At 41.2% G+C, this 26,393-nt stretch overlaps 1 protein-coding gene across 11 annotated transcripts in view; it reads right to left on the bottom strand.

Moving 5' to 3' along the window:
- The window catches only part of KIF1B (kinesin family member 1B), a 149,688-nt gene extending 130,281 nt beyond the window's left edge, over window positions 1–19,407 (bottom strand). For 10 of the 11 annotated variants that reach the window (XM_072819698.1, XM_072819696.1, XM_072819693.1 and 7 more), the window contains exons 1-2: window positions 19,267–19,407; window positions 2,285–2,464 (exon numbers count right to left, since the gene is read on the bottom strand). In XM_072819698.1, coding sequence (XP_072675799.1) covers window positions 2,285–2,390 — 106 coding nt within the window. In that variant the 5' untranslated portion in view covers window positions 2,391–2,464; window positions 19,267–19,407. Of the gene's footprint in view, window positions 1–2,284; window positions 2,465–18,814; window positions 18,945–19,266 lie in introns of those variants that run through there. The other variant, XM_072819689.1, reaches the window with a different exon arrangement.
- Between the last annotated feature and the right edge of the window lie 6,986 nt (window positions 19,408–26,393).

A 26,393-nucleotide genomic window follows, 5' to 3' on the forward strand; every position in this document is an offset into this window, starting at 1 on the left:
CTGACCCAGGATTTCTAAAGTCTACCTTTTAAAAGAACTATATATTAGCATTTTTAGAGGGAATGCCAACAGTCAAAAATGCCTCCAAACTAAGTTATAATTAAATACATTTTGCAGAGAGAAACAAGAGCTCAATAATTAGGAGTTAGTGTGTTCACGTCAGCACATATACTAAAATTGGACTACTACAAATTAGCATGGCCCCTGTGCAAAGATTTACTTACATACTGTGTAAAACATTAACTCTTAACATGAAGCACAAAAAACAACATAACCTAAATGAGTGACATTTCAGAGCATAAACATTTTTCTTGGGGCACCCAGGTGGCTCAGCTGGTTAAGCATCTGGCTTCAGCTCAGGTCATGATTTCAGGAGTCCTGGGATCAGGCCCTGCATCAGGCTCCCTGCTCAGCGGGAAGTCTACTAGTCCCTCTGCTCCCTACTCCCACTTGTGCACACGTTCTCTTGCTCTCTCTCAAATAAATAAATAAATAAAACAAATAAATAAATAAAAATCACTTAAAAGGGATCCCTGGGTGGCTCAGTAGTTTAGTGCCTGCCTTCAGCCCAGGGCACGATCCTGGAGACCCGGGATCAAGTCCCACTTCGGGCTCCCTACATGGAGCCTGCTTCTCCCTCTGCCTGTGTCTCTGCCTCTCTCTCTCTGTCTCTCATGAATAAATAAATAAATTTTTTTAAAAAATCACTTAAAAATAAACAAACATTTGTTCTCTAGGTCAATTATAAATCTAGCTCAAACTTTAAGGAGCAAATGATCAATACTGACCTTTTTAAAAAAACTTAATTTACATACCCTATAAAGTTCGCCCATTTAAAGTATATAATTCAATACCAAATTTTGCATCTTTTACAATACTTGTTAGATATAATTCATGGATTCCCAGCTTTTAAAAAGTCTAATAAGCGGGATCCCTGGGTGGCGCAGTGGTTTGGCGCCTGCCTTTGGCCCAGGGTGCGATCCTGGAGACCCGGGATCAAGTTCCACGTCGGGCTCCCAGTGCATGGAGCCTGCTTCTCCCTCTGCCTGTGTCTCTGCCTCTCTCTCTCTCTCTGTGACTATCATAAATAAATAAAAGTTTAAAAAAATAAAAAATAAAAAAAATAAAAATAAAAAGTCTAATAAAAGAGGCAAACTCATAGTAACAGAGAACAGAATGGTGGTTATCAGAGGGTAGGGATAGGGGCAAAAGAGGAGATACTGATCAAAAGATACAAATGTTTAGTCCTGAGATGAATAAGTTCTGGAGACCAAACGTGCAATATAGTGACTATAATTAATGTTTTGTATACTTAAAATTTGCTGAGAAATAGATCTCCAATGTTATTACCACAATAAAAGTGGGTAACTATGAGAGGTGATGCATACATTAATTAGTATGGATTGTGGTAGTCATTCTGCAATGTATACATATATCAGAACATCACACTGTACATCTTAAATATATACTTTATTTCCCACTGATAGAATCCTCTACAGAGAACACTGGCTAATGGCCCACAAATAGATGAAATCAGAATGGTTTCCCAAACAACTTAGCATTAATTTGTGTGCCTGGAAGAGCAACGATTCTGCTTTATCACAAAGTTGTAGGTTTCAAGATAGTACAACCTACCACTACTTTAAATAATTTGCCTACAAATCCATATCAAGGCATTAATAAAGTTACAAAATAAACCAGCTTACGTCTTTTCATCTAAGCAATTATACATAAATAAAGAAACCAGAAAGCAAGGACTTCAATTTCAATAATAAATCATCTTATTTTTTAAAAAATTATAAGCAATTACTTACAATTTTGTAATAAATTTACAAGCTTATTTTCTATTTATAGCTACATCTGTTGTTCAACTCAAAGAACCACTGTTAAGGAATGCAAGTAAGTTAAGATCATCTTGGCAAGCTCAAGTACCATTTAAAATTAAGAAAGAAAAATAATCTTAGAGCCTCAAAAGATACATTTCACATCATGATTAAGTAAAAATCACTGCTTACACCTTTATTACCATTAAGATTTCAAAGTTATAACTAGCTAAATTAATTCAGTTCTCCAAGGATTTCTCAATTGTAAAGAACAAAATAAACAGTCCATATTTAAATATGCTACAGCAAATATCACAGGGGGAAGAATTTAGTGGATCACTCAGAGTAGCAAAGTTCAAAGTGTTACTACCCAATGTTCATTTATTCTGTTCACAGTAAGAAAGGAAAAGAGAAAGGATAGGAAGATGAGATATAATTGGTAGAAAATAACAAGTACTCACTGGTCGAGTTGCCTTGCATCTGAATGATGCATTTGGACTCTTTGCTGGTCTCTCGAGAATTGAAGGGCCGAACCCGCACAGCCACCTTCACTGAGGCTCCCGACATTCTGATGGTCTTGTTATATATATGCAGTCCAGAAATAAAGAATCAAATCTTCTTCTGAAGTTATGTTCAAGTTTCTTTTAAAAAGAAAACAATTCCACACAGGTGGTCAGAATTAAAGAAAGCATGGGCTAACATGAGTATAAAGGCTATTTATTTACTCTCTTACATCCCAGTACTATTTCTATTTCCATTTCTTAAAACCTCGTTCCTTTTCTTCCCATAGACCTTATATTCTCAAAAACTTCCAAATAAAAACTGAAGACTGAAATTTATTTTCCTATTCCATTATCGTTTTCCCATACCTAAAAAGTCCCTAAATATAATAATAACAATAATAATAATTACAACTGCAACATAACAGGCATCTTTCTTGCTGTTTTTCTGGATCAATCTAGAGTAACATATGAAAAATACCAAATGTTAAAGAGAGTTCCTTACACAAGTAACTCCCTCCCCATCTGCAAAACCCCTTATTTATTACCTTCCTTTAAAGAAATGCTCTGAACTTCCTATACTTTAACTGCAGTTTGAAGCATTTAGTTACATGATATAGAATTAAACAGCAAAGGACAAAGATAAGCCCCAGCAGCTCCTTCCACTTCTAAGTACCCAGGGATTCCTTTAATTTCCACAGGTACCTCATGTGACCCTTATAATCATCCTGTACAATAAGCAGAGAAGGTTCCAGAAAAGGTTCTACCCTCTGATGTACCACTGACTCATGGCAAAATCAAATCACTACATTTCACTACTGAATGAAGCCACAGGAAAAAAATGTGAACATTTTTCAGAGGAATAGTTTCCCTCCCAACAGAACAAAACACAATTCAATGAAAAGAACACACGCATAAGTAGTCTCCACAAGAAACGACAGATCTCAATTTGCACTCTATCCATTATATAAACGTCTTCAAGGGCAGCCCCGGTGGCGCAGCGGTTTGGCGCCGCCTGCAGCCTGGGGTGTGATCTTGGAGACCCAGTATCGAGTCCCACGTTGGGCTCCCTGCATGGAGCCTGCTTCTCCCTCTCCCTGTGTCTCTGCCTCTCTCTCTCTGTGTCTATGAATAAATAAATAAAATATTTAAAAAAAAAAATAAATAAACGTCTTCAAGAGGAATCAAAAGAAAAAACTGAAAAAGAAAACCACATATAAGTCTAATTATAAGGGAATCCATATAAAATTTCAATCTCACTCTTTCCCAATTAAGTAGAAATTAGCAATCCTAAACTACAACTGCACAACTACCAATGCTTTCCAATAAGGCAAAAATCAAAACAAAACAAAATAAAAACCAAAAGGTCACTCTCTACCTTATTACACTGTAGCAGCACTATCTGAAATTCTTGTTTTTAGAACATCTTGCTTTTTGTCCATCTCTCACACCTCCACCTCAGAGATCTTATTTGCTACCACTTAGTCCAATGCCTGATGAAAGAGTTTATTAAATGTTTGTTGAAGGAGTGAATTAATGAATTGCAGCTAACCCTTGAACAATATGGGTTTGAAATGCACAGGTCCACTTGCACATGGATTTCTTTCAACAAATACAATACGTTATTGTAAATATATCTTCTCTTCATTATAATTTTCTTAACATTTTCTTTTCTCTTTTTTGTTTGAATATAATGCATAACACAAGTAACATACAACATGTCTGTTAATCAGCTAGTTATGTTAACAAGTAAGGCTTCTGGTCAACAGTGGGCTATTAGCAGTTAAATTTGAGAGGCTGTGTTAAAAGTTATACATGGATTTTCCCCTACAGGGGGGAGGGAGGGCAGGCACCCCAACCCCTGCATTGTTCAAGGGTTAACTGCGTATTTCCCAGTTTTGAGAATTATCTGTTCAAGTCTTTTGTCTGGTTTGCTGACATATTTTGGTTTTGTTTCAAATAATTCTGATATTTATTGATATTAATCTTTTTTATATTTGTTGTGATATTTTTCCAGTCTGTTTCCCATTTTATTGAACATTAAACAGATGGTTCTTGTTAAATATATCAAACATTTATTGTAATTACATTTATCAAATGAAAGCTTAGTTATTAACTCTCCCAGTCAATAGATCATCACCTATAGTCACTAGCTCAGTACTTTGCCAAAAGAATGAATAAAGCATTCAGAAAAAGCAAGACATAGAACACACTTCAACCTCCCCACAAAGTACACTGTGATATACAGCCATCAACGGAATACTCAACATACTTCATGATCTTCTCCCCCAAACTAGCAATCTCTATCAATCTTCTCATTTCTATTGGACCCCATACCATAATCTTGCAGTCATCTTTGGTTCTTTCTCTTTGAATTTTTATTAGAGTTAACATTAATGACATACCATATAAAAACTTTTAAAACATAAATTTGCATATTTCTATCACTTCCTTCTGCTTATTCCCATTGCCATTATTCTAAACCACTGCCACTGCCTAACCTAGTCCTCATTACCTCATACTTGCAATTACCATACTTTCAATAGTGGAACTGATCTCTGAGCTTTTCATTTGAAGCACAAAACCGAACCACACAGGGGTCTTGTGAAAAGCAAATGAGCCTGGTATTTCAACAGTTCTGAAATTTTTTGGTTTTGTTTTTCATTTTCCAAATTATGTTGCGAATCTCCAGCTGAGAACCCTGCTTTATGCAACTGCTTAACCTTGCTGCAATATTAACCTTTCTAAAGCATGACTCAATTCAACTTCCAAACTCAAGAACCTCTTCTTATTCCCAGTGCTTACAACATCAAGACCAAAGTCAAGATACTCTGTGTTCTAGTGGAGCTCCTTTACCATCCCCCATACATGCTCTTTCATACTTTCTAACAATTTCTCCCCTACAATGGGCATGTGAGTTTTCATTTTTCTCCTATTTGATGGGCCAGCTCCAGTCGTACCTCTTCCTAAAATGACTACTCAAACATTCCAGGAATCATGGTGTTTTCTACAGCACTTATAGTCCCAAACACATTATGAGAACCCAGCTAACATTTCATGTGACTGCATTCTATCTTGTATTGTTCTTTAATACCCCCCCAAAGTGAAACTCCTATTGCCTCGAAAAACCCTGTGAAGGGCTCCTTTAAAAAATGGTTAATTCCAAATCTGGGCAAGAAATTTCAAGATGATTCTGGTACATTTTATTGTGATCACAAGCAAAAAAAAAAAAAAAATCTATCAAAGATGAATAGAGTCATGGCAAAAGAACACAAGCACAAACTTAAAGGGGCTCCCAAACATGGAATAATTAGAGCATAAAAATACACACATTCATACAAACCACAAATGGATTGAAAAACACCAAATATATAAATTCCTAAGTTCATAATGATACTTTTAAAAAGCCTCATTATTCTGGGATGCCTGGGTGGCTCAGTGGTTGAGCATCTATCTGCCTTTGGCTTCAGGGCATGAGCCTGAAGTCCCAGATCAAGTCCCGGGATCAAGTCCCGCATCCAACTTCCTGCATGGAGCCTGCCTTCCTCTGTCTATATCTCTGACTCTCTCTGTGTCTCTCTCATGAATAAGTAACTAAAAATCTTAAAAAAAAAAAAAAAGTCAGAAATTAAATTTTTTTAAAAAGCCTCATTATTCTGAAAACTAGAAAAGAATTAAGCATACATATATATCCTGTATACGCTGTACTCCAGGACAGCCAACTAGTCAATGAGGGCAAGTTCTGGGACGCCTGGATGGCTCAGCGGTTTAGCACCTGCCTGAGTCCCAGGATCAGTCCCACACTGGGCTCCCTGCGTGGAGCCTGCTTCTCCCTCTGCCTGTGTCTCTGCCTCTTTCTGTGTGTCTCTCATGAATAAGTAAATAAAATCTTAAAAAAAAAAAACAATAAGCTTGGTTGTAGAAAAATATGGCATTAAAAAAAAATAAGGGCAAGTTCTTCTCACCAAAAAAAAAAAAAAAGTCCAGCTAATAAATGCAGAAAAGATGACAGAATTGGAATGTCACCATTTTCCATCCCTAGTCATACAAGGCCCTCTGCAACAATCATCACCAGCTACCAAATAAACAAACAAAAAAACAAACAAAAAGCCTTAGATGAATGACTGGTTGATATGTGAACACTTTATTGCTTGGATTAGGCTGACAATATGTGGGCCAAATAATCAATCTTAACATCACTAAAAGTGGGACATCTAGGTGGTCTATGCTTCCACCTGTGCTACAATAAGAAACACAAAGCACCACCTAGGAAGTATTCTTATCCTACCCCCTTTAAAAAGAAAAAAAAAAAAAAATGAAGAGAATGAGCCTCAATTCAAACTACCAGTTACAGGACACACAGTGGAGCAAATGAAAAATTTAAATGACACCTAAAAGATACAATCAGCCAAACCCAGAGTATAGAAAAATCTACAGGTCATGTCATCCAGTTTCTTAAAATAAATGGCATGGGGGAAGGGAAGGTGTAGTAAAAGAGACCTGTGTTAGTTACCAACCAGATGCAATTATTTTTTTAATCAAGAAACTCTGCCAAAGAGACGCCTGGGTGGCTCAGTGGTTGAGCGTCTACCTTCCGCTTGGAGTGTGATCCCGGAGTCCCAGGATCAAGTCCCACATTGGGCTCGTTGCGTCGAGCCTGCTTCTCCCCCTGCCTCTTTCTCTATGTGTCTCTCAAGAATAAATAAATAAAATCTTTTTTTTTTTTAAGATTTTATTTATTCATGAGACACAGAGAGAGAGAGAGAGAGAGAGGCAGAGACACAGACAGAGGGAGAAGCAGGCTCCCTGCAGGGAGCCCGATGTGGGACTCGATCCCAGGACCCCGGGATCACTCCCTGAGCCAAAGGCAGGTGCTCCACCACTGGGCCACCCAGGTGCCCCAAATAAATAAAATCTTAAAAAAAAAATTTGTCAGGAGAAGATAGAAGAAATGAATTTGCCAAAATGACAATTACTGAATACTGTAGATATTTAAGTTAAAAAAAAATAAATAAAACCTTCTTTTGTATTCTATCCAAGGCCTGCCAAAGTGCTGAATGCTGTTGATTTACAAAGAGACAACAAAGGCTGAAAAGTCCTGGTGTGTTCTTTATACAGAACCATGCATCTATAAAATACTAACATCTCCAACATCTGCTTGCTTCTTCTATCCATCTAATCAACTGCCAAATTAAATAGCTTCTACCTATAAAATTTCTTTCCATTTCTACCCCTGGCATCCTTTTTAGATCTTCAATGAATTTCTTACCCAAGACTGTTAACCTTACCACTTTCTCTTGCTTCCTTCTACACAATACTGCCAATTTCATCTATTCCATCCATACGAAGTGGTACCGCCAAATTGGTCTTTCTGAAGCACAAGTCTGTTCATATCAGTGTCCACTTAAAAATCCTCAAAGTTCCTCTACTGTCTCCCAAGCAATGACTGGACTTCCCACACTGGCATTCAATGTGTTCTGCAACATAAACCACGTATTTTTACAAGCCCACAAAACACTGCCTTCCATCCACATTCCTTCACAACCACCCACCAGAGGGCTTCCTGAAAGTATTTCATGATTTTCTGTCCCTGTGCCTTTGCTCCAGTGAACATTGCGCTCTTCTTCCTCTACCATTCTTCTCAAAATCCAATTTATTCTTCTAAGATCTTCCTGTATGGGGCAGCCCAGGTGGCTCAGCGGTTTAGCACCTGCCTTCAGACCAGGGTATGATCCTGGAGACCGGGGATCGAGTCCCGCCCGCGTCAGGCTCCTTGCATGGAGCCTGCTTCTCCCTCTGCCTGTGTCTCTGCCTCTCTCTCTCTCTTTCTCTCTGTGTCTCTCATGAATAAATAAATTAAAAAATCTTAAAAAAAAATCTTCTTGTATGCCATCTATGTCTAAAACCTTCACAGAATCTCTCCACCTCCCAAAACAAATGCTCATACTTTTCCATTTATTACTACTCAGCTCATCAGCCTTACCCGAGGGCAAAAAAGTTATTTACTTTTATCTCTGCCATAGATTTTCAGTTCCTTGTGGACAAGAATGGAATTTTAGTCATGTTTCTAATAGCCTAGACACAGGGTCTCAAGTATAGTAGTTAAAATATTTTGGTTGAATTCTCAGTTATTGTGTCAACAGGCTGATGTTTGAGTGTCATTAATAAAAACCGTAAGTTGTTCCAAAATAGAGACAGGTTGTTTGATCAAAAGGAAAAAGGATAAAATTAATTTCAAATTCCTTCCTCATTAAAAAAGCTAACAGTCATTCTTTTTTGGAAATGATAATAAGTAAATTTTAAAATTACTTTCCTCCAAATAAATAAGTATATAATAAAATTACTTTTTCTCAAACTTGAACCTAGAAGCTTTTCTCAAATTTGAACCTAAGAATATATATTTTTTCTTTTTTTTTTAAGATTTTATTTTATTTATTCATAGAGACAGAGAGAGAGGCAGAGACACAGGCAGAGGGAGAAGCAGGCACCATACAGAGAGCCTGACGTGGGACTCGATCCCCGGTCTCCAGGATCACGCCCTGGGCTGCAGGCGGCGCTAAACCGCTGCGCCACCGGGGCTGCCCTATATATTTTTTTCTGATTTAACAGTCTTGAAGTAAAACTTCAACCATCTTCACAAGTGAGTTAAAATTTCAGTCATAGGAAACTAGAGTTAAATGAATCATAGAGACTGTTACTTTGTTACTTCCCTACTACTATAAACAGTATCTCTTTATAATAGAATTACATCAAAGAATTACAGCTTCAAAATTCCCTGGCTCTTCAAGAAAAATTATATAGACCAATTATAGACCAATTATATAAGTCAAGACCAATTATAGAAGTCTGAATCCAGGTTTAAATTCCAGATGGAAACAATAATCACAGAATACTTTTACGAAGTTACAGGAAAACAATACTTCTTATAATTAGCATAAAAATCTATTTTCCAAGCTTTGAGCAGCCAAAGGAAAAAAGGCAGGCAGGAAAGACAATCACACATACTCTATATAAATCACTTACACAGCCTCAGTTCTAGACTGTCCCTCTGACCAGTTTTCCTTCCTATGACACACAATTAGAAGCGTTAGGAAAGCGGAATGGAGCAAGAATTCCAGAAGCATTCACTAACAATAAAGGGATAATAAAAAGGTTAGGCCCAATTTATTTGCATTTTTCTGAATTTTTACCCAATTGTTTAACTTTGATCTTGTGCAACTGAACTTGCCTTCAGAGGTTCCCTGGACTATTATTAGGAGCCAAAGACGACGACTAATTTTCAAACTGACCTTTCAGCAAAGTGAATAAACACTAATGAAATAATTCTAGCTTTTGGTTGGTTTGTTTTTGTAATATCCCTTTTCTATAGAAAACAGCCAAGATTATACTCCTACAACAGAAGTCAGTTCATGTCATTTCCTCTCCTTGAAAACCTTCCATTGGTTTCCGAGGCCTCAGAACATAATCTAAAAATTCAAAGGCCTCCACAATCCAACCTCTTTTCCCCAGCCTCCATTCTCACTGCCCAGCTTCAAGCCGTCTTCACCAAGCATTCTCTTATTGCACCAAACACACAACTTCCAGATTGAGCTTCAATCTCCCTTATTAACCCTATTATGAATCCGTATTTTTTGAAGACAAGGTCAAATATCACCATGAAGCAGTAAGTGTTAAGCCACACGTTCCTTAATGTGCCCCTTCCTGAGCCAAAAGTGATACCTTCTTTCTCTTTGCTCCTTAAAAATCTTATGTTGATTCTTCATTTTCCTGCTTATTCCATTCTGCCCTATGTTGCAGCCAGTAGTTCATTTAACTCTCATGCACTGATACAGTATTTAGTACATTTGTCACCAGTGAAAATAGAATTTAACCAAGAAATTCAGTCTTTTAAATTCAATATTCACACAACTTGCTATACACTAGGGAATTTACAATAGCAACAAGCAATCTATTTAAAACATCATCTTTTCACTAAATTACAGCTTAAAAATAAATTATAACTTAAAGAATCAACGGGTCCCCAAAAGTAAGTATCTGTAGCTAGTGAATCTATTTTGAAACACTATGAAAAATTGGTTATTCTAAGTTTTGCATCTTTCAGTTCAATACTTTCCATGAGGACCAGGCAGATTTTTAGGACTCAATATTCTATCTCTGACCATGCCTATACTGATAAAACAGCCCCCAAAAGGTAAGAATTTCTTCTATTTGCATGAAGTACCTATTCTTGGTCTTTTTGACTCTATGAATAAAAATCCACCATGAGCCAAGTTGTGAAAGCTCAATAAGAATCACATGCTGGGGGCAGCCCAGATGGCTCAGTGGTTTAGCGCTGCCTTCAGCCCAGGGCCTGATAGATCCAGGATCAAGTCCCACCTCAGCTCCCTGCATGGAGCCTGCTTCTCCCTCTGCCTGTGTCCTGCCTCTCTCTCTCTCTCTCTCTCTCTGTCTCTCATGAATAAATAAATAAAATCTTAAAAAAAAAAAAAAGAATTAAAAAAGAATCACATGTTGGAAAAGCTTCTTTTTGCATTCTAACCCAATGCCAAGAATCAGATTACACAAGAGTCTCCTGATAGATCAGATTTTCAATCTCAAATGGAGTTAAACTAGCTCATCCAGACTTCCCAACTGTTTTCTTTTAACCCTACTACCCAAAATAAGTTTTGAAATATAGTTCTGGATTTATTAGACACACATCCTCCTGTCACTGCAATTAAGAAATCAAGGAGGGCAGCCCTGGTGGCTTAGTGGCTTATGCCCTGCTTTCGGCCCAGGGCATGATCCTGGAGTCCCAGGATCAAGTCCCACGTCAGGCTCCCTGCATGCTCCTCCCTCTGCCTGTGTCTCTGCCTCTCTCTCTCTCTGTCTCTCAAGAATAAATAAATAAAATCTTAAAAAAAAAAAAGGGGGGGGGGAATCCCTGGGTGGCTCAGCAGGTTAGCACCTGCCTTCTGCCCAGAGCCTGATCCTGGAGTCCTGGGATCAAGTCTCATGTCAGGCTCCCTGCATGGAGCCTGCTTCTCCCTCTCTCTGCCTGTGTCTCTGCCTCAAGAATAAATAAAATCTTAAAAAAAAAAAAAAGAAATCAGGGATCCTCCTTTTCACCAGTAACATGATTTTATTCATAAACCAAGAGATGCATCAAGAGACAACAGCTCCTAGGGGCACCAGGCTGGCTCAGTCAGTAAAGCATACAACTCGATCTCAGGGTCATGACTTCAAGCCTCACAGTGGGAATAGAGCTTAAAAAATAAAAATAAATTAAAAAGAGATGACAGGGGTGCCTGAGTGGCTCAATTGGTTGAGGTCTACCTTCAGCTTGGGTCACGGATCAAGCCCCGAGTCTGGCTGCCTGCTTAAAAGGGAGTCTGCTTCTCCCTCTCCCTGCTCTTGTGCTCTTGTTTACTCTCTCTCTAATAAATAAAATATTTAATTAATTAATTGAGACAACAGCTCCTATGGCTTAAGATAAACTATTCTAAATGAAAGTGATTTTTTTTTCTTCCAAAGAGTTACGAAACTCTTATCTAGTAAGTCAACTCGTTCTAATATCTGAAGCTATGTCTCATAATTTTTATTTTAGCAGATGTGCTGGGAATTTTGCTACTCAAATCCCAACATTCCACTGAAGCTCTTCTATTGTCAAAGTGGATGACACACAACACCTTCTCCTGGAATTGTCCAGGCTGAAATGAGCTCAGCTCAGTGTACTACTACACTGAGTGTACTACTCAGTGTACTACAGTGTAGAAATGGTAAGTTTCAGGGGGCCTGTGTGGCTCAGTCAGTTAAGTGTCTCAGCTGAGGTCAAAATCCCAGAGTCCTGGGATCAAGCCCACATGGTGCTCTGCCCAGCAGGGTACCTGCTTTTCCCTCTCCTTCTCCCTCTGCCTGCCACTCCCCCTGCTTATGTTCTCTTGCTCTGCCAAATAAATACAATCTTGAAAGAAAGAAAGAAAGAAAGAAAGAAAGAAAGAAAGAAAGAAAGAAAGAAAGAAAGAAAGAAAGAAAGGAAGGAAGGAAGGAAGGAAGGAAGGAAGGAAGGAAGGAAGGAAGGAAGGAAGGAGAGAGAGAGAGAGAGAGAGAGAGAGAGAGAGAGAGAGAGAGAAGAAAGAAAGAAAGAAAGAAAGAAAGAAAGAAAGAAAGAAAGAAAGAAAGAAAGAAAGAAAGAAAGAAAGAAAGAAAGAAAGAAATGGAAAGTTTCAATCAGAGGTTAATGCAAATTTGCTATGGGTTGAGTCCCTGCCCTTAAAGAGACAGCATGAGAAAAAAGCAAGTTTAAAAAAAATAAAATAAAAAAGGAAAAAAATTAGTATGAGTCAAGGTACCCCTCCTTCTGAAACCTCTGCCTGACCATACCTCTGCAGATACCAGTCTGGGAGGCACCTCACTAACTGAGCAAGAATGCAAGTCAGACTTTTCCATGTGTCAACAATGTGTCAATCTTGCCACCTGATGAACAGACACAGAAAGTTTAATAGGTATATTTTCATTTAGATGACAATACAAGTATTCCAGACTCTCACAAGGATTTAAATAATGAGTTTTCACCTGGGATACTAAGATTTATCTTCAAATAAAGTTATGCATCTAAACCATATCAGTCACATCTTTCACCAAAAAAAAAAAAAAGACTGGTTATATTTTAGTGTTGTATTTTCAGTTTGGAAAGCAGGTAGACTATTTTTTTTAAAGGTCTCTGAAGAACATTTCTCCTTGTACTTACAGACCTGTTCAAAACAGTGTGAACATCCTTATATCAGAATGTCTAGAACACTTTTCTCTTACAGTTTTAGAACTTATTGGGATCCCTGGGTGGCGCAGCGGTTTGGCGCCTGCCTTTGGCCCAGGGTGCGATCCTGGAGACCCGGGATCGAATCCCACGTCGGGCTCCTGATGCATGGAGCCTGCTTCTCCCTCTGCCTGTGTCTCTGCCTCTCTCTCTCTCTCTCTCTCTCTGTGACTATCATAAATTAAAAAAAAAATTAGAACTTATTACCAAAAAACAATTTCTCTTGATGAATCATTATATATAGCCATTATATATATTTTTTCTTTCCCTTTTTACCTTGAAAAGTTTCAAAACTAAATTATAATAACTGAATTACACAAGTTGCTGTAAGTTGTTTATTTAGTTTTTCCTCTTGTTATGCAGAGTTTTCTTTCTTTCTTTAACAGCCCCCCTGCATTTGTGGTATTTGTGAGAGGCTGTTCAAATCCTTTTTGGAAGCAGTAAGTGGTCAAACTATAAACAAAACAAAACCAAAAAAAAAAAACCAGTTCCTGTAATAAATCTATTCTGCTATTTAACATCAGAAATACGTTATGTCAAAATCCTAGCTCCTAAAAACAAAAGACTTTAAAAATTATACAAAAATTTGTGTTGAATGAACTTGATAATAGTGTGAGTGGCCAGAAAAGCAGGCCAAGATCTGAAAGCGATCCACTAAACAGAAGCAGACAAAAGTTCAATGAAGGAGGGAGTGTGAAGTAAGCAATACTGCCACTGCAGCAAAGGCATGAAGTGTGTCCCTTGGTTTCAGCAATAAAAGGCTGGAAATGAGAGCAAGAGCAGGTGCAGGTGAAGTGAGAGCCACTGAAGCCAGTCTATGGTGGGCTGGAGAGTAATTAGGAGACTAGGAAGTGGAAATACAAGTATCCTCCTTGCTTCCAGAACTTCGCTGGGAGGCTCAAGAGAGTGACAGCTAGGAGAGAACAGAAGTGAAGGAAGGATTTTTCTCCCTCACTTCCTTGTTTGTATTAGGAGAGATCTGAATATTTCCAGACTTTATCCAAGAGCTATTTATTAGGTGCCTACAATGTGATAGGCAGTTCCAGGAGTTTGGGATCAATCAATGAATGAAACAGAAAAACATCCTTGCCATGGAGAAGTTTACATTCTAGTAGGGGAAGAGGGGACATTAAAATAATAATTTCTACAGAAAGCTACATGATAATAAGCATTACCAGGGAGGGAAAGTACAGCAAAGGCAGGTGGCTCAAGATGATGGTGGGTAGAAACGCCGTGCAGGTACATAAATGACATTAGGGTAGGCATGCTGAGGTTGGGAGATTTAAGCAAAGACTTGAAGATGAAAGAGCTAGCCAAGCAGCTTTCAGGAGAAAAGTGTTCTAGAGGTAGAAGTCAGAGCAAAGTCCCTAAGGTGGGACTATAGGGAAACAGCGAGGGGATCCCTGGGTTGCGCCGTGGTTTGGCGCCTGCCTTTGGCCCAGGGCGCGATCCTGGAGACCCGGGATCGAATCCCACATCGGGCTCCCGGTGCATGGAGCCTACTTCTCCCTCTGCCTGTGTGTGTGTGTGTGTGTGTGACTATCATAAATAAATAAAAATTTAAAAAAAAATAGGGAAACAGCGAAAGGGATAAAGAGTAACCAATACAGCAAGTCCCTCAAGATTACAAGGCAATGACATCCAGAAGACAAGCCAAGGGATTAGCTGAAGTCAGGGAGAGTAACTTTTTCTCTAAGACTTAAGGAAAGAAGGTAAGAAAAGCGGCAGAGAATTCTTTAGGTAGAGGAAGGGGAAGTGGGGGGAGTTCACGTCTTTTTTTTCCCTATGAGGTGATAAGTAAGGTTTTAAGCCAAGCATGGGGCAGTAGGAATGCTTGAGTAAAGCAGTCAAAATTTTACAAATCACTGTGGAGGGGATCCCTGGGTGGCTCAGCGGTTTGACACCTGCCTTTGGCCTAGGGCGCGATCCTGGAGTCCCGGGATCGAGTCCCACGTCAGGCTCCTGGCATGGAGCCTGCTTCTCCCTCCTCCTGTGTCTCTGCCTCTCTCTCTCTCTCTCTCTCTCTCTCTCATAAATAAATAAATAAATAAATAAATAAATAAATAAATAAATCATTTAAAAAAATCACTGTGGAGAACAGAGGGAGGAACTGAACAGAATCACTTCAACAGACACCGAAGTGAGATTCAAAGGAGACCTAAGATTACACATTAATTGTAGTACTAACCCCCAGCACTATGTGAGATTTCTTCATGACAGACAAAAAAAACAGAAGCTATGGGTGGTAGGAAGGATGCAAGGCTGGCATCTGCATAATGGGTCTTGCAGAATAGTAAAAAATTTAAAAACTGCAAGTGCTGGTAAGAAAAGAGCTGAAGCAGAGCACCCCAGAAGTCACAGTGTACTAAAGGAAGACAAAGAAGTAAAATCGGGAAGAGGCTGATGGCCCAAGAGACATGAGGTAGAAGAGCTAGTGGAAAAAGACTACAAAAGTGAGAGTTGTAAATTATCAGAACTTCGGATCTGAAGGTCAACTTGCGATCTGAAGACAGATCCGAAAATGATGACAAGGTAGAAGATATGGCCACAATACTAAGTTACTGAAATAGCAGGAAGCTAACGTTCGCTTGAGCTGAAGTTAAGGAATTTTACAGTTGCTAGTTACAGAAGTTGTTCAGTACTGTGGTTATGTACTTATTTCTAGTGACTTGAGGAAGTCACTTAGCTTCCATATCTTCACTTGTAAAATGGGGGTAACAGTATCTATTCATATGGTTGTTACGAGGATTAAATTAGTGAACAATGTAAAGTGCTTGGAAAAGAGCCTGGCACATAGAAAGGGCTAAATATGAGTGAGCTGTTTTGTCATTATTGTTGTTGTTATTGTTTATACAGTCATTGACATCTGCCAGGATGATGTCAGAAATTCAGACAGAAAGGAAAACTAAGCCAAGTATCAAAGACATCACACAGAGCAATGGTAAAGGATAGTATAGTTGAATGATGATACACTTTGGAATAAACAATGTAGGGGATCCCTGGATGGCTCAGCGGTTTAGCACCTGCCTTTGGCCCTGGGCGTGATCCTAGAGTACCAGGATCGAATCCCAGTCGGGCTCCCCGCATGAAGCCTGCTTCTCCCTCTGCCTGTGTCTCTGCCTCTCTCTCTCTCTGTCCCTCATAAATAAATAAAATCTTTTTTAAAAAATGCAATATTAAATATGAAAAAATTTCTTTAATCCATCAGACATTTACAACCTTGTGACTTCAAACACATATACAAACAACCACAAAGCAATCATAAAAGTACCAATTGAGTATTAGGTAAGTATTATATGGCAATACAAAAAAGAAAAGGCTCTGACCATAAAAACCATGGAAACTATCATGGTATGGGTTAAACCGTACTAAATCACTAAATTGTACTAGAACAGAAGACCGAGAGTTAACTTTATCTTACTATGTCTGTAAACAAATAGTAAAGTATAAATTTCTTGAGAGCAAAAAACTAAATATTTGTATGTACTGTCAATAAACTAGTAATGAACATCATAAAAGTGAGCATGAATGAATCACAGGTCCATTAACCAAAAAGTCTACCTCAAAGAGAAGTCCAAGGACCCTTCCATATCGTTTTCCTTGTCACAGTCACATCTACTTCATTTATTTTCTATTCTAATGAGCTGCACAAAGAAAAGTTCTGAAAGTGTATGTATTTATCCACACTTGTATGAACTCCAGAAATTCACCAGTTTGTTCCAACAAGGCCATCTTCCAAGGAGAATTACATGAAGTAAACAGACTATACCTTTCACTTCAGAGCCTTGAAAAATTATATCATATCAGTTTACGAGATCAAAAGGATATGCTTCACTCCTTGAAAAAACCTGCTGTGATTAGCAGCCCAGGAAGGGGTTTATGAACTAGAAGGCAGGGGCCCATTGTTGTCCTTTACTCTGTAACCAGAACAAGCCCATAGCAGGGAAGTAGGGTAGAAAGCTTTGGCCTTGGACTCCGTTGGCACTCTTCTTGAGAGTTTATTCCCTGCACAAATCCAAAGTGGGAAAGAGAAAAAAGGAAAGCTGCATTCATATCTGGTCTTGGAAGGAAAAATGGTCTGTTTAAAGCCTTCGAAGCTGTACTTAATTGAATAAATGCTGGAGAAACATTCATCAGGGCAGAGCTGCACAGATTCTGCCTGCAAATCAGATTCACAATCAGGCCTGATTTTATCAAATGCTGAAATTATATTTAACCACAATTCTTCAGATCTTTTTTGCTAATAAAGTAACTGTAAAAATTTTAAACTCAGAAATAGTTCTTGATTAGGGCATAGAATTTTAAAAGACACTAGTTCTCTCATGTTAAAGTAATACAAAGCACTAGTTTCTATTGACACCATTTTTGATTCAAGTAAGTTTCAAAAGGAAAGCTTAACATAAAAATATAAAGTATTAAGACTTTTCTTAGAAAACTCCTAACTAAAATTTTTTTAGATAGTTCCACTTAAGAAGTTAAAGGGATTTAAAAGCAAAGGATAAAAAAATACAAAAATAAAAGCAAAGGGTACAATACAAAAGGAAGACAGGCATGCCAGTCTCCAGGTTCTATCAACGCCAAGCACGTAGGAGAAGCCAGATTTACAGGCTCACGCTGAATTCAGTTATTGATCATTTCCAGGTCTGCTTTACAATCCAAAGATTTGTGCAATCCTCATACTCATTCCTTACACAGTACATTTAACTCCACCTGCCTCATAATCCAACAGCCACACCGAGTTAATTAGAAAGCACCTCACAAGCTAAGATTTTATTATGACTAAGCTAAGTTGACAAAATGCCAGCCTTTAAATAAAATATCCACCATGATTTCACTTCAAAGCTATTCAAATCCAATCACCATACTTTCCTGAGGCTGAGACAGACCCATCTATGACACAAAGCAGCATATTCAGTGTCGGCAGAACAGCTGCCTAGAACAGTAAGAGATATGTGAGCAAGGGATCTGTTGACAATCTAATTTCAGCTACCTCCAGATTCCACAAAGATGACAACCTGCATCCTCAGAAATACTGCTGCATGCCTCTCCCACTGTCAGAATAGGCCAGGTTAGTAAATCTCTGCAGGGTGAGCTACTCTGAAAATCTATCCATCCAATGCAATATACCAGCTCGAAGCTTCCGTGCTGGTATACTGGCCCTAGCAATCCTCAGATCTGCCTGGGTACGTGTAAGGATCATGATCGGGCCTCCACGTCCATAGCACTGGCCATACAAGATGAATAGAGACACAACAGCATTTCACCCCAACAAGAATGGAATCTTGAAGGCACTTCACCACAGAAGCTCATTTAGCAATTCACCAAGGAGAAAAAGTGATTCGGGAGTTCAATTATGGTTTTAGGGCCGGAACGTGTTGTGTTGCATGAACAATGACTAGCTCGCCCGAGCCGGCTCCCAACCCCCACAACTTGGCTTCTGGCGGGGCCAGTCACCCTGAAAGCTGCCAGGGCTGTCACTCGGTGCCTTCCAGCAACCGGACTTGGCTACTAAAGGATTTGTCAGATCATCCTCCCAATATGGCTGCCAGAGTAATCCTGGGCTGCCGAACGCCGAGACCACAGCAGCCCTCCCCGCGGCTGGCCGGCATCCACACGCCCCCTCCCTCTCCACCGCGCTCCTCTCTCGGGTCCCCGCGCCATCCGCTTCCCCTCCGCCACGCCGAGCCCCTTCCTACCTTCATCTGGCAGAAGAGCAGAGCCGCGTTCCCAGGCTCAGCCCCGATGCCAACCACAAAGGGGGCGCGGGGACTGGGGCAACGAGGACGGGGGCTTCGACGCCGAGCGGCGCCGGCTGCACCGAGCTGCAGTGTGCGCAGAGAGCGCAGGCCGCCGACGGCCACGGGCCGGCCGACCGCGGGGCACGGCCCGAGTGCGGCGGCTCCGGGGAAGCCGAGGGCTGGTGCGGGGCACTGCGGGACGCGAGGGCCCCCGCCCCGCCCCGCCCCGCCCCGCCCTGCCCTGCGCCCCGGGCCCGCCGCGCGGCTCGCGCCCGGACGGCGCTTCCTCCGCTCGGACCCCGCCCGGCCCGGGCCCGGCCGCCCCTCCCCCAGGCGGCCCCCTCCCCAGCCCCGGCGGCCGCGGCGCCAACCGCTGCCCGCCCCCTCCCCCTCCCCCTCCCCCGCCTCACCTCAGCTGCGCTGCGGGCCCACGGGCGGACTGGCGGGCCGGGTCAGCAGGCGCCGCGGCGCGCGGGGGCGCGGGGGGCCCGGCACCTACGCTCCTCAGCGCGAGCAGCAGCCACCGCGAGCCGCAGGGCGCCGCTCCGCAGCCCCATCACGCGGCGGCCCGGCCCCTCATCGAGGGCCGCGGCGCGGGGAAGCGGGAGCGCGGGAGGCCGGGGCGCGGGGACGAGCCGGCGGAGGCAGCCTCGGCGGACGGGGAGCAGCAGCTCGCGCTGGCGCTGGCGCTGGCGCCTCCCTGGGCGGCAGCCGTCTGACTGCCCAGCGTCGGTCCCGGCGAAGCTCCGCCCGCAGCCGCCCGCGCCGGACACCGCCCCGAGCCCCGCCGCCGCGCGTCACCTCGGCCCGCCCCGACGTCCGCGATTGACGCGGGCAGCGACCAATCGGAGCTTAGAGCTCGGGGCGGCCGGCCAATCGCAGGGTGAGTAGAGAGGGGCTGGGGCGAGTTGCTGCGGAGAGGCCGGGCGCCTCCTGGTGGCCCAGACGTCCGCGCGCGTGCGGGGCTGCGGGGCCGCGGGGCTGCGGGGCCGGAAAGGCCGGCGCCCCGAGTGCCCCCCCGGGTGACCCGAGAAGGACGTTATTCAGCGGCAGTCGCGCCTGGCCCACCTGATGATCTGCCTTGTAAGGGAACAAAGCTTGGCCAAGTGGGGCGGGGCGCGCCTGCGGGGGGCAGGGGCCAGCGGAGGGGCCCAGCTGAGTCTGGGAGGCGGCCCGGTGTGGAGTCATTGTCCGCGGGGAAAGCTGCCCCCCGCCCCCCCCAGCCGCCCTACACGGCGCAGTCGGAATTGAAACACGCAAAGGGAGGAGTGCATTGTCCCGCAGCAAGCTTCCCGGCCTATTCTTATCGAGCCCGAGCACAACACCTCCCACACGCCACCTTGGGAGAAAAGGCGGAATGAGTAATGGAAAAGCATGACTTAGTGGGCATTCAACTTGTCTCCTTGGGAGACCGGGGACGGGCCGTGAGTAAGAGAATAAAACGCTTTGTATCGTCCCTTGAGCTAACGACCCGAGCTTCCCTCCGGGCGGTGCCCTTCACGAAGGGTTGTTCGGAATTCAGCAATCCCGGACGACACGAGCACTCCAGTAGCGATTTTCTAAAAATCAGATTTAGATTCAGCTCAAAAGGAAAAGCCCACGACTGTTGATGAGCGGTCCAACAAAGTACTTAGTGAAATATAATAGCGGCGTGCATGTGCAATTACCTCGCCAAGCCCCGTTATTTTGTAAGGTGTGTGAAATGCTTTTTTTATTTACTAACAGAAATAGAAAGTGAAATAGGATTGTTTTCCCTCCTGGATTCAATATAGTTTTGGGTGTTTTACTTATTAGCAAACACTAAACCATCAAAATTAATTTCCTACACTAATGATTTTGGAAAATCTGTATCCCCGCTGAAGTCCTCATAGTCTCCATCCGGTCAACATTTATTGAACTTTTCTCATTTTACTTAGTTTTTTAAGATTTTACTTGTTTACTCATGAGAGACACAGAGAGAGGTAGAGACATAGGCAGAGGGAGAAGCAAGCTGCCTGCGGGAAGCCTGATGCAGGACTTCATCCCAGGACCCCTGGATCATGCCCTGAGCCAAAGGCAGATACTCAACCAGTGAGCCACCCGGGTGCCCCTCATTTTATTTAGAATTTAAACTCCACCTGCGCACAAAAGGATTGACATAAATTCCATGGGCGCATACAAGGAACAAAATTGTATAGCATCAACAGGAGTAAAATTCATTTTTAAAAAATAAGAAGAATAAAAAAGAAGAAGCTATATGGTGGGAGTGAAAGGCTTTATGAATAAGCACAGAGCATAGAAAGAAAAGTGACATTAAAAAGGAGGGTCAGAGGATGTGCCACCATTAAGCACAACACGCAGCTCTTAGCTTCCTGAAAGCCAGAATAAAAATAAAGTTCCAATGCGTTAATGAGCAGAAGCTCATCAACTCATCAGTAGACACCCAAGTTTTTCATAGGTTGGAGCTTTTTGTGTAAGTACTAAGATAAGCACCATGGAGAGTTACAAAAACCTGGATGGTAGTAATATTGTTTGAGCTCTCAATGGAGCTCAATCTAAAAAGAATCTAAAACTGAGTGAAGGGAATGTGGTGAAAATCAACACTGAAATTAACCTAAGGCATACAGAGAAGGGTCAGTAGAGACAGGTAAGCCTGTTCTAGGTTTCACCGCCATAATAGCCAGCCCTGCATAAGCCTTTTGCCCCTTTAATAGCTGAAGTCATTCTGCAGAGCCATTCAATTCCTCAGATTACAGGTTTTATACAAAGGCACCTTTTAAAAGCTGTCAAGTTCTAGAAAATTAAATTTAGCCATGGATCCATTGGGTTATCCCTCAAATGCAAGAAAATAACAACATCAAAAAAAATCTATTAATGTGATGCACACATGCACACTACAATTAATAAGGTTTCTGGATACAAGATCAATATACAAAAATCCAAAGTGTTCCTTTTCATTAGGAATAGCCAATTAGGGATCCCTGGGTGGCGCAGCGGTTTAGCGCCTGCCTTTGGCCCAGGGCGCGGTCCTAGAGACCCAGGATCGAATCCCACGTTGGGCTCCCGGTGCATGGAGCCTGCTTCTCCCTCTGCCTGTGTCTCTGCCTCTCTCTCTCTCTCTCTGTGTGTGTGACTATCATAAAAAAAAAAAAAAAAAAAAAAAAGGAATAGCCAATTAGAAAGTGTGATTTTAAAAGATCCCATTAAATCATTAAATACAGCAATAAAACTATTAAATATGTAAGGTTAAGTTGACAAAAGATGAGCAAGTCCTGTATGGAAAAAATATATATAAAGCTGTATTATACAACTCAACACCAAAACAAACAAACAAACAACTCAATTTAAAAATAGGCAGAAGATGGGCAGCCCTGGTGGCGCAGGGGTTTAGCACCGCCTGAAGCCCAGGGTGTGATCCTGGAGATCCCGGATCGAGTCCCATGTCAGGCTCCCTGCATGGAGCCTGCTTCTCCCTCTGCCTGTGTCTCTGCCTCTCTCTCTCGCTCTCTCTGAATAAATAAATAAATAAATCTTTAAAAAAAATAGGCAGAAGACATGAATAGACATTTCTCCAAAGAAGACATACAGGAGCACCTGGCTGACTTAGTCAATGGAGCTTTCAGCTCTTGATTTTGGGGTTGTGAATTCGAGCCCCATGTTGGGTGTGGAGATTGCCTAAAAATAAAATCTTTAAAAATATTTTTTAAGATTTATTTATTCATCAGAGACACACAGAGAGAGGCAGAGACATAGGCAGAGGGATAAGCAGGCTCCCTGCAAGGAGCCCAGTGCAGGACTCAATCCCAAACCTTAGGATCATGCCCTGAGTCAAAGGCAGATGCTCAACTGCTGAGCCACCCTAAAAATGTTTTTAAAAGGAAGATACACAGATGGCCAACAGACATATGAAAAGATGTTCAACATCATTCATCAAAAAAAAACAAAAAACATCATTCATCATTAGGGAAATGCAACTCAAAACCATAATGAGACCTGTCATTATGTCAGAATGTCAACCTGTCAGAATGGCCAAAATAAAAAATACCAGAATAAAAAGTACTGGCAAGGATATAGAGAAAAATGAACCCTCATGCACTGTTGGTGGGAATGCAAACTGGTGCAGCTGGTGTGGAAGACAGTATGGAGTTACCCCCAAAAAATTAAAAATAGAATTACCATATGATCCAGTAATTCCACTGTTGGCTATTTATTCAAAACAAAACAAAAACAAAAACACTAATTCAAAAGGATATATGTACCCCTATGTTTATTGCAGCATTATTTATAAAAGCCAAAGTATGGAAGCAGCCCACATGTCTATTAACTGATGAATGGATAAAGAAATACAATGAAATATTAGCCATAAAAAAGTGAAATCTTACTGTTTACAACAACATGGATGGAACTAGAGAATATACTGCTAAATGACAGAAGTCAGTCAGAGAAAGACAAATCCCATATGATTTCACTCATGTGTGGAATTTAAGAAACAAAACAAACAGGTGTACCTGGTGCTCAGTTGGTAGAGCATGTAGCTCTTGATCTTGGGGTTGTGAGTTCAAGCCCTATGTTGCGGGTAAAGTTAAAGAAAGAAAGAAAAAAAGAAAAGAGAAAGAAACAAAGAAGAAAGAAAGAAAGAAAGAAAAGAAAGAAAGAAAGAAAGAAAGAAAGAAAGAAAGAAAGAAAGAAAAGAAAGAAAGAAAGAGAGAAAGAAAGAAAGAAAGAAAGAAAGAAAGAAAGAAAAAAGCAAAGAAAAGAAAAGAAAAAAGAAAAGAAAAGAAAAGAAAGGAAAGACTACAGAACAAACAAAAGAAAAAAGAAAAGAAAAGAAAAGAAAAAAAAGAAAAGAAAAGAAAGGAAAGACTACAGAGGGGAGGTCTGTGTGGGGATGGGTGAAATAGGTGAAACACATTAAGAGTACATTACTGTATGAGCACTGAGTATTGAATTGTTGAATCATTACGTTGTACACCTGAAGCAAATGTAACCGTGTATGTTAATTATACTGGAACTAAAATAAAACAAATTAAAATTAGAATTCACTCAATCACCAAAAAGTAGAGGGAGAGATAGTCCTTATTTTTAGACAAGAAGGAAATTTTTTTTTAATTTTTATTTATTTATGATAGTCACACACAGAGAGAGAGGGGGCAGAGACACAGGCAGAGGGAGAAGCAGGCTCCATGCACCGGGAGCCCGACATGGGATTCAATCCCGGGTCTCCAGGATCGTGCCCTGGGCCAAAGGCAGGTGCTAAACCGCTGCGCCACCCAGGGATCCCAAGAAGGAAATTTTATGAAGTTGTCAATCCTCTCCAGGTTTAATCTATAAACAATGTAATTTCAATGAATACTTCAACAAGATTTTTCATGGAATTTGACAAGGTAATGATACAATTAAATAATAAATCTATTCCATGTCCATTTAAAAAATCCATATGCTAGAATGAAGCCAAGATTATCCATGGCAATTTTTAAGAATGAGATGTGGGGATGTGCCCGTTAGATTAGCAGGATTTTCTATGACATCATTCTAATTAGAATTCTGTTGCATTGGCACAAGAATATGCGAGTCCAGAAATGGAACAGAATAAAGTCCAGACCATGTGCATATGGTAATACAACATATGAAAGCATTGGCATTACAAATCAATGGGAAAATGGTAAACTATACATAATAATAAATGATGCTGGAATAATTGTTAAACTATATAGTTAAAAATGTGCTCCTTATATCACATAAAAAATAAATTTCAAGTGGAATGCAAACCCGAATCAGAAAAACAAAGCCTCAAATATTTTAGTAGAAAATATAAAAAAGAGGCACCTGAGTGGCTCAGTAGTTGAGCATTTGTCTTTGGCTTGGGTCATGATCTCGGGGGGCCTGGGATCCAGCTCCACAGCAGGTTCCTTGTGCTCAGTGGGGAGCCTGCTTCTCTCTCTGCCCCTTTCCCTGCTCATGCTCTCTTTCTCTATGTGTTGCTCTCATAAAAATAAATAAATAAATAAATAAATAAATAAATAAATAAATAAATAAATCTATCTATCTTTAAAAAAAGAAAATATAAAATACTTTATGATGTTCAAATAAAGATAAATATTTTTTAAAATATTTTATTTGGGGATCCCTGGGTGGCTCAGCAGTTTAGCGCCACCTTCGGCCCAGGGCGTGATCCTGGAGACTGGGGATCAAGTCAGTCCCATATCAGGCTCCCTGCATAGACCTGCTTCTTCCTCTGCCTGTGTCTCAGCCTCTCTCTCTCTCTCTCTCTCTCTCTGTGTGTGTCTCTCATGAATAAATAAATAAAATAATTTTTAAAAACTTATTCATTTACCTTATTTTAAGTAAACTCTAGACCCAATGTGGTACTCGAACTCACAACCCCAAGATCAAGAGTCTCATGCTCCACCAACTGAGCCAGCCAGGCACCCCCAATGAAGAAAAAAATTTTTTTAAGATTTATTTATTTGTTTATGACAAATAGACACAGACACAGACAGAGAGAGAGGCAGAGACACAGGAGGAGGGAGAAGCAGGCTCCATGCCGGGAGCCGGACGTGGGACTCGATCCCAGGACCCCAGGATCACGCTCTGGGCCAAAGGCAGGCACTAAACCCCTGAGCCACCCAGGGATCCCCAAGAAAAATATTTCAAACGAGAAACAGGGCACCCCGGTGGCTCAGCGGTTTAGCGGCGCCTTCAGCCCAGGGCCTGATCCGGGAGTCCTGGGATCAGGTCCCACGTCGGGCTCCCTGCATGGAACCTGCTTCTCCCTCTGCCTGTGTCTCTGCCTCTCTCTCTCTGTTTCTCATGAATAAAAATAAAATCTTTAAAAAAAATGAGAAACAAAAAACACTAAACAAAAAAGTCTGACGAACTTGGGATCCCTGGGTGGCTGAGCGGTTTAGTGCTGCCTTCAGACCAGGGCGTGATCCTGGAGTCCTGGGATCAAGTCCCACGTCGGGCTCCCTGCAAGGAACCTGCTTCTCCCTCCGCCTGTGTCTCTGCCTCTCTCTCTCTCTCTTCTCTCTCTCTCTCTCTCTCTGTGTGTGTGTCTTTCATGAATAAATAAATAAAATCTTAAAAAAAAAAAAGACTGATTAACTTGACTATAATATAGGGAAAAAAAGACACTTCTATTCAACAAAAATCACCCTGAAACAAAGCAAACAACAAACCATAGACTGGACAAATATATGCAACACATATAATACATATAACCAGTGTTTAGAATATATAAAGAAATCCAATCAGTTTATAATAATATAAACCAATATGAAATATACAAGCAGCCTAACAGATAAACAATGTGCAGAAGGGTATGAGCAGGTAATTCACAGAGGAAAGAATGGAGAGACACTTAAATCATGGAAATGAGATACCATGCCAAATCCATCAAATTGCCAGTAATGGCAAGCATAAAAATACCCAGCTGTATAAGGAAAGGCAATGGGACAGCTATTTTGGAAAATTTGTTAGCAGCCAGGTAAATGGAGGATGAGCACAGCCCTGTAACCCAGTATTCCAGTAGATACTCTAGAGAAACTCTTGTACAAGT

Source organism: Canis lupus, chromosome 3 (genome assembly GCF_048164855.1).
Source record: "Canis lupus baileyi chromosome 3, mCanLup2.hap1, whole genome shotgun sequence".
In the NCBI taxonomy this organism is placed as follows: Eukaryota; Metazoa; Chordata; class Mammalia; order Carnivora; family Canidae; genus Canis; species Canis lupus.